At 46.0% G+C, this 8334-nt stretch overlaps 1 protein-coding gene across 1 annotated transcript in view; it reads left to right on the top strand.

The window, feature by feature from the left end:
• Nucleotides 1-2791: 2791 nt before the first annotated feature.
• Nucleotides 2792-8334, top strand: part of efnb3b (ephrin-B3b) — an 85113-nt gene continuing 79570 nt past the window's right edge. Inside the window, exon 1 of the mRNA XM_031288455.2 lies at nt 2792-4213. Within this exon, the coding sequence (XP_031144315.1) occupies nt 4065-4213 (149 nt within the window). The 5' untranslated portion in view covers nt 2792-4064. The remainder of the gene's footprint in view (nt 4214-8334) is intronic.

Here is an 8334-nt window from a genome sequence, read left to right as displayed (position 1 = left end):
GCTGTCAGGTACAAATTGTTTACTGATGCAGAATCAGCGAGTCACTTCGTATGATCCACGTCGATCCGCACATCACATGCTGCACAATCCCTCACTCAAAATCCCCTCGCCCCCCCATCTCTCTCTGTCACAGGAAGGGTGTGTGTGTGTGTTTGTTTGTTTGTGTGTGTGTGGTGGAGGAAGCTCACAGGGACAGACAGATGCTAAAGGATAAAGACGTGCAGCTGAGATTTGCAAGTCGGGCAAGGGTGCCATGCTCTGACACACACACACACACACACACACACACACACACACACACACACACACACACACACACACACAGACTTCTGTACCACCCTCGGTTTGAATTTCACTCCCACCAGGGTGCATGTTTTCCTGTCTGAGGTCTTTGTATTGCCGCCACCATGGGTATCCGTGTGTTTGTGTCTATCCTTAACCTTAATCCTTGCCACTACATGCATAATGTTAACCATGCACTTACTGTAATTGCTTGTTTGCAGCTATACATGCTGTGTGCCAGTGATGCTTGATTTTGTGTGAACGTGTGTATGCATCTGTGTATTTATATTACATTATGTGTGTGTGGTGAGGTCTGGCAGCTGGAGCAGACTGTAGCCCGAGTCACCGGGGAGAGGATGCGCTTATAAGGAAGAGTTGAAGGTTGGTGCAGTAAATGAGGTCAGCATGGATAAATAAGCACTAATACACACTGACATGCCAGCTATGGCTGTATATCAAGCATACAAATAAATCACATTGTCCAACTCCTTCCTGCTCACATATCACCCGAGAAAGTACATGCAGTTATTCAGCACTATGACAGATCTGATGTAGGTGGTATCTTATAGCTGTGCATTTAAAAAAAAAAAAAACCTTAGTCATCTTCCACACACGCACACAAACGCGAGCGAGAGCCACAAACCAGCCAGTTTTCCCACACAGATAGATTCCCAGACAGAGCAGGAGGTTTGTTTTTCATGCCAGCTCCACCTCTGAACTACTGTTGTCTCTAAACCAGTCGGTCTTCCTGCACTACATTTAGCTCTGTCATCTGCCCTGCCAAGGTTTCGGGAGGTCAGCGCAACAGAAACGCCTCCATCTCTGCTCTTTTTTTTTTTTTTTTTCTTCGCCTCTGACCATCCCTATAAAATCTCCTTGCTGTATTTGTTTCTTGTTTGGATCTCATAACCTGCAATTACAATTCTTGTTGAAAGCATGCTGTAATTTAGCACTGCAGAGGAAATGCCTGCACTTTAGTCGTCTTACTTGCAGATAATACTTCAGCCTGCAGACCCTGGTTTAAGCCTGTGTAAGCTCACTCATTTGCTCCGCTGAAGTGCCCTTGAGCAAGGCACTAAAGCTTTGCCAGCTTCAGGTCATTTGCTCTTGTAGACCTCTTCCCCCCCCTCATATGCTCTCCTCTATCTCCGTCTCAGAAAAACAATGTTTTGTGTCAGATAAAGTTGTTTTTTTTTGAAGAAAAGAAGCCAAATGCACCTTAGGAATCTTAAAGAGGGACTTAGCATCGCACTTCCATATATTTTGGGGACTCCCAAGTGCAGATAAAAAAAAAGTAGTCAAAATCAGAAAAGCAGAGTCTCAAGCCCAAAGCCAAAATATCACTTTGATGTCATCTTTTTATTTATTAAGAAAGTTCCCCTCAGAGCCACAAAAGACATTATATATACAACAGGCTGACTAGTACTTACCAAAGTAAACTGAACTGCATGTTTAAAACTGGCGGAGTACTCCTTTAGGTTTACATCCGTGTGACATTTGTTCTCAGGTGCAGCTCTGGAAAGGGAAAAGATCACAAGAAGGGGTGGATGGATAGAGAGTATGTACAACTCTTAACGTGTAGGAAATGATAAAGTGCAGTCAGGTTCATGCACTGTGTACCACATGGGGGCAGTACAGCCACAGTTTTGACAGTCCTCCATTTTGTGTGTGTGTGTGTGTGTGTGTGTGTGTGTGTGTGTGTGTGTTTTAACAGTGTATAAGTGTATCAGTGTCAGTGTTCTTGGCGACCGGGGGCCTCAGTGTAAACAGTGATGTGTGTGGCCCTCAGTGGGGCCTGTCACCTGGCTCGTCCTGTACCTCATCATGCGGAACGGCCCGACTTTGAAGTGTTGGTGCTGGATGTTAGGACTCTTCCCCTGCTGTCAACGGGAAGATGAAGAGAGCGAGAGAGGAGAGGGCCACATCCTCCCACACACAGAGAGAGGGGGGGGGGAAGATTATTTTTGTTTAGACTGGGCTGCAGACTTGACTATGAGGTGAATCCAGTCCAGTGGTCATGCGTGACATCATCCTTTTCTGATACGGTTATCAATGTTTACCAAAGAATATACAAGGTGCTAATAGTGTGACCGTGTTCTACTTTTAAAATGCTGTCATAATATTCCTTGAATGCACCTATCATGAGCTCATACTGTACCTTGAGGCACATGTCATTTTTAATAAACCTTAAAGACTTCTATAGGGACCTATAGCTTTGCTGTGCCGTTTGTATAATGTCCTCCTAAAATCCCAGCTGGATTATTTTAATACAATCATGTTGCAATGCCACATGTGATGCCAACTAAATGCATTGAGGGCGCTCTTGCTCTTCCATCATGGCGCTGAGCAAAGGGGGTGTGGGGGGGCGCACGTTGGTGAGCGTCTAGAGATGGGGGGGGGGGTTCTTCTTCAGCGTCTGAAAGGAGGCAGAATAGAGCGCCAGGGAGTCCAGAGGTCCGAGTCGGGGGGGCCCCTGAAACTCAGAGAGGAGGTGCTGAAAGGGACTCGATACCGCCCCCCCCGGAAAGCCTGGAAGAATTGCGCTCCGTCAGTGCGCCCTGTCTGCCAGTCAGAGGATGGTTTTGTTTTTTTTTTACCCCCATTCAACCACGTCCCCTTTTTCCCTCCTCCTCCTTTCAAACAAGCCAGTCGGTCTGTCAATGTGCTGCGAGCATTAGGCCAAGTCAAAGCAGTGGGATTCTGAGGCAGAGAGACGGATGAGATAACGAATGAAGCGTTTTCCTCTGGCCGAGAAGCGAATCCAAATGATGCGCTACATCAGACAGGCGTCAATTTCCAACCGGGACTGATGCTCACAACAACTCGCATCTTATTCTTTCTTTTTTTTTTAAATCACTTCACAAGTTTCGCGTTGGTCTTTTGCGCCATTCTGAGAGTGGAGATGCTTTTCTAGCTCTTTGGTTTGTTTCTCTCAGTTTTCTTGTGTTGATTGTTGGACTCATCGATTTGGATTTTGTTCTTGTTTTAATTTCCGACGAATCTGTTGCTGACGGATTGGCGGATTTACAACCCGTGCTGAACCTGTTTCACAGAGAGGAGAATAAGGATTGCAATGCGCATTGACTGAAGCCCACCGAGCATCAACATGTCTTTATGAGGATGGAGCTGTGGACACGAGTGGCATCTTTTCCGTTTTAAACGCTTTACCTTGAGAGTTTTTGGTCCGATATCGACTGTTTTACTTCTAACAGACTGACAACATTTCTTTTCAGTCCAGCCTGACATGTTGGAAGGTAGATCTTCTTTCCAGAAAACAAGGTAATGGGAGAGAAATCACACAGAGTCGGCACAGAGAACAAGGGGACATTGTTCGGAAAAAGACAATTAGGGCGCACCGAAAGGCAACAGAAATAGCTCTTGGGTGGCGATACATGTCAGAAAATTCGATTCAGTGGAGTTATATTTGAGCAGAGGAGCACTGCTTTGGAAACAAGGAGGACTAATGACAAATTAATGGGAAAGTCATGGGATTGGCACTGAAATAGTAACGACCGTGGACGCGCAGAAAACCCGTCGTTTTTTGGAGATCCAGACGCACGGATTGAACAAGTTTCTCCTGCACGTTTCAGAGTCTGCTTTTGGTTTGATCCAGTCCATTTTTGATGAATTGCGGATCCATGAGGTTGTACACAGCGGGCTTTCACTCCACACTTTGACTGCCTCTACCTATAGCCTGCTCGGCTGTAGTCGCACATCCATTGTTTTGAGAACCTCCTCGCCACAGCATTGAAAGTATTGCCCATTTCTTTTCTTTTTTTTAAATGTGGCTGCATATGCTGGGTGTCAGGGTTGAAATGGCGTGTCGAGGAAGTGGGATTGGATTGTGGATCCTGCTGATATTCTTACTGGATTTACTGGGGACGGCGGCCAGCAATATGGAGCCTATCTACTGGAATTCTCTGAACGAAAGGTAGGAGCATGCAGTTCTCCCAGGCAGGCAGGCAGGCAGGCAGACCTCAGTATTTCACTGCACGCTTAATTGCAGGTTTGAACTTGAAGTTTCCAGCCCACGATCTTTCACAAAGATCGAATAATTACTTTAATTTCATGTTCGAAGTGTGACACGCTGAGAAGAGGGGATTTAGAAAACATTTAATTAATGCGAGTAACTCTAAGTGCACCTCTAAGTGCCTGGTAATGCAACATGGCATATATGCTATACAAAAGCACCAAGAAGTTCCATACGGGAATTTATTATTTTGCCAATGTATTGCACTTTCTTCCACAATTTTATCATATCAGATCATAGTTATTGTTTGCAGTCCTACAGGGGTTAAATAGAACCAGTTTAGTTAGATGAATACACAGCTCGAGCGGCATTGATTATTGTGCTAACCCAGCTGTAGTTCTTATTGGTAAAGTCCCTGTAATCTGCAGGCAGTGTGTCGCATAATAAAGACGTGCGTGCGTGGTGCTGTAATTGCTGTTGCTGGATGACCGTTGATGAGAGTGCAGGCCCCGGGCCGCAGGCCTCTCAAACAGCCTTGCGTGCTCGCTCGGCCACGCTCATTTGCATTTTTCTCTTTCCTCTGGAGAAGGTGTCAGGCATTAGCAGAGGAAATGTCATTTTAAACACCTCTCGGCCGTCCGGCCTTAACGACCGACACCACTTTTCTCACACCTCTGTCAATTTCCCAGTGTCTGAATAATAGAGCCTGGTGCTAGAGAGAGAGGGGGGGGGGGTGGAGAATAACAAGGCGGCTTGTATGGAGGTGATGGAGGGATTTTAGTGGCACCAGGCTTCTATTCTGCAACATGCAACTACATGTGTGGGGGACAGGAACTATGTTAGGCCTACTCAATATTTTTCATCTTAATAGATAGGAAAGCCACCAAACTATCAGCTGGTCCAGAGCAGCTCCCATTTCTTGAACCTTTGCCTACATGTCGCACTTTATAATGCAACAAAAATAACTACAAAAGCAAATTGAGACTCACTTAGGCTTACTGTAGCAGCCTACCAAACCTTGCCATCCCTAGCTCACACCCATGCCGGGGGCTTTTTAAAAAAAAAAAAAAAAAAAAGTCAAACAGGTTTTTAATGCGTCCCCATGTGCTGTAGGCTATGGTCTGCCCAGTTCCTCCCCTCTCCACAGATGTGACTGTACATGGGCCCCCGCTGTGGAGCCAAGCATGAAGCCCTTAATGAGGCCTTTTTGTCAGCAGTGGGTGGATTCACCCAACAGGGAGTAGAGTTGGACACGGGAGGGTAATTTCCACTGAGAAGCTAACAGCTCGGGCGTTTGAGGCCTTTACAGGTGATTCCACGCTTTTGTCTCCCTCCTAATGGAGTTTAGTGTTAGGTGGGTGTCAGGGCTTAGTGAATGGGCCAGTCTGGCTGGCAATTAGAGGGGTGGTGGCTTTGATGCCGGACTCCATAGTCATTTCCACAGATTTGCTCACTCATATATTGAAAATACAAAGCCTATTGTATACTATGAAGCTTATTCATGAAGCTTACTATTCATAGTTAATCAGCTTAGTCATTCCTCCAGTTTATTTTCTTGGCTCTTTTACACACTTCCATGTACTTGGTTCTCCTCGGTTTCTACATGACGAGAGGAGTACTTTAGTTTCAGCTGCCTCGGGGCAGAATAGGTTTTGGCCCTGGGCTGAAATATGAGAGCCAATGCTTGTCCAAATAGTGTGCATCTTCCAAAGACAGAGTCCTGAGCCCACACACATCTGGTTTGTACTTCTGAAATGAGGCGCAAAGCAAGCAGAAGCAGTAGTCTGTATCAATCAGGTGCAGGAGCACATGTATGGTTCACATCTTGTCTGTGTAGCAAATGGACTGTCACGTTGTTAACCTCCAGACCTCTGCTGGATGTTCTGCTTTGAAGTCTAGAGCGTCCACCTGCAGCTTCACCTCTCCTCCCATCTTTCTTTCCGCCTGTGTGAGCAACCTCCAGCTCCTTCTCTTCCTCTCCCTTCTCTCTTCCATACCTTTTCACCTATTTCTTATATTTTTCTTCCTCTCGTGATGCCTTTTATTTCAATGCCCTCCTTCTCTCCCGGCTTCCTCCACCATCTCTGTTCTTCTCTCTATCGCTCACTTTTTTCCTCCTGTCACTTCCCGTCTGTCTCTATCTCTACCTTGCTCCGTCACTCCCCCCCCCCCCACCCCCCCCTCCGCTGCAGTGACCAGACGTAGCAAATTGGAAACATGTGTCACATCCAGCCACTAATTATAGCGCTACAGCAGCTCCTGATGTGATGCTAGGGTTGTGAGTGACAGAGGTGAAGAGGAAAAGGAGGCACCCATGGGTGTAGTGGAGGGTCCGCATGCCTCGGACTCTACTACCTGATTAAATCTTGGAACACATCATAAATAGTAGGGCAGGAACGATATGCTTTAGCCCCGATTTGATTCTTTCGCGATACATGAGTATGAGTATCAGCGGGGTATGGACAGGAAATATTTAAGTGATAAAAATCGTCGCAAAAAATCACGATACATAAAATTTTCGATCCCCACCCCTAATAAATAGAATGATCACTCTGACGTGAGTTACAGTAAAGTATGAGAATGCTAACGGCCATCAAGTGCTGCATCCACCCTTTTATTGACTGCTCCTTTAGCTAGAATGACTGCCGGAAAGAGAAGAGACAGAGGTGTGCAGGGAGGAATATAAACAGAGGCAGGTGCCAGGAGGTGAATGAGAAACAGAAGGAGCGGTAGAGAGAGAGCAGAGGGGGGTAGACAGTCCTAACCCTAAGTAAATCAATAGCAGTTAAGTCTCAAGTGCCAATACAGGTTCTGCTTGAGGAAGAGAGAACTGAACCAGAACGATCACCTTGGGAAGAGCTTCCACCCACAGACATACATTATCCTTTTCTCAGCATCTTCTATTATCGGCCTTACACGGCCGCCCTAATGAAAGATCGAATCTTACATTACTGCTCAGGAGTTTGGTGGGGGGTGGCAGGTGACACACACACACACACACACACACGCACACACACACACACACACACACACACACACACACACACACACACACACACACACACACACACACACACATACACACACACACATCAAAGACTGGTGGACCCCCATAGAAAGTGAATTCAAGTAGAGTGAATGTTGGCTTTGGTCAGTGCTCTGATCACAGCATATGGAGTTGTGTAATTTTTGGCCCTTTTGCAAGTTTGATTTCATTGTCTGTTCTCAAGGCCAACACCTCCCTCCAGCTCCACTCACAGTTTCTCTCTTCCTCTTTGTTTCTCTCCTCTCTTTCCATACTTTAGTAAACGGCTGTAGATTATTGTAAACGGCTGCTGAGGGTGGGCGTCTCCCCGCTCGGCGCTCGCGGTGACTTGTAATACAACTATTCCCCCTAAGATCCACATTAAAATTTAATCCCCCCCTTTCCCGTTCCTCAATAATTCATTAATCGCTGGCTAATTGGCGCCGGATAAAAGACTAGCTAACTGGGCTAAGTGTTTCAACTCCCAAAAAAAAAAAACAGACTCCAAAAAAAAAAAAAAAAAAATTCACTGGAAATCTTCTTGGTGAGGGCATTCTGGGAGAGTGGAATGAGTGTTAGTGGGTCAAACGGGGTGTCATATCAAAGGAGCAGCATTCCACCAGTTTATCGATTGTTTGTATGTTTGAAACGCCACACCCGGTTTCACCCCGAGTAAAACCCACCCGTAAGTTTCCCCTTCATGAATAATACATGCATGCACCGAGGCTTTTCTGGGCCATGTGGATAAGTAAGCATGAGCCTGGTAAGCCTACACGCATCCTTAGGCTAAATGATTAGAGAATATCCACTGGGTAGTTTTTTTTTTTTTATGTATTTTAGGAGCGAGGAGGTGTAAAAACAAGAGAAGGAATGTAGAGCAGAAGAGGAGGAAAGAATATAAGACATATTGTTTGAGCTGCCTGTTAATAAAGCAAGCAGGCAGCGGCCGCTCCCCCCTTCTCCCTCACTCCCTTTTTCCACCTACCTCCCTCTCCCTTGATGAAAAAGAGGAGTGTGGGTAAGTTTACGAGCTGAGAGCAACAGGAGCTGTTAAAAG

This window comes from Sander lucioperca, chromosome 9 (assembly GCF_008315115.2).
Source record: "Sander lucioperca isolate FBNREF2018 chromosome 9, SLUC_FBN_1.2, whole genome shotgun sequence".
NCBI classification, from domain to species: Eukaryota; Metazoa; Chordata; class Actinopteri; order Perciformes; family Percidae; genus Sander; species Sander lucioperca.
The sequence above is the reverse complement of the archived record's forward strand: the minus strand, read 5'-3'. Positions and strand labels throughout refer to the sequence as shown.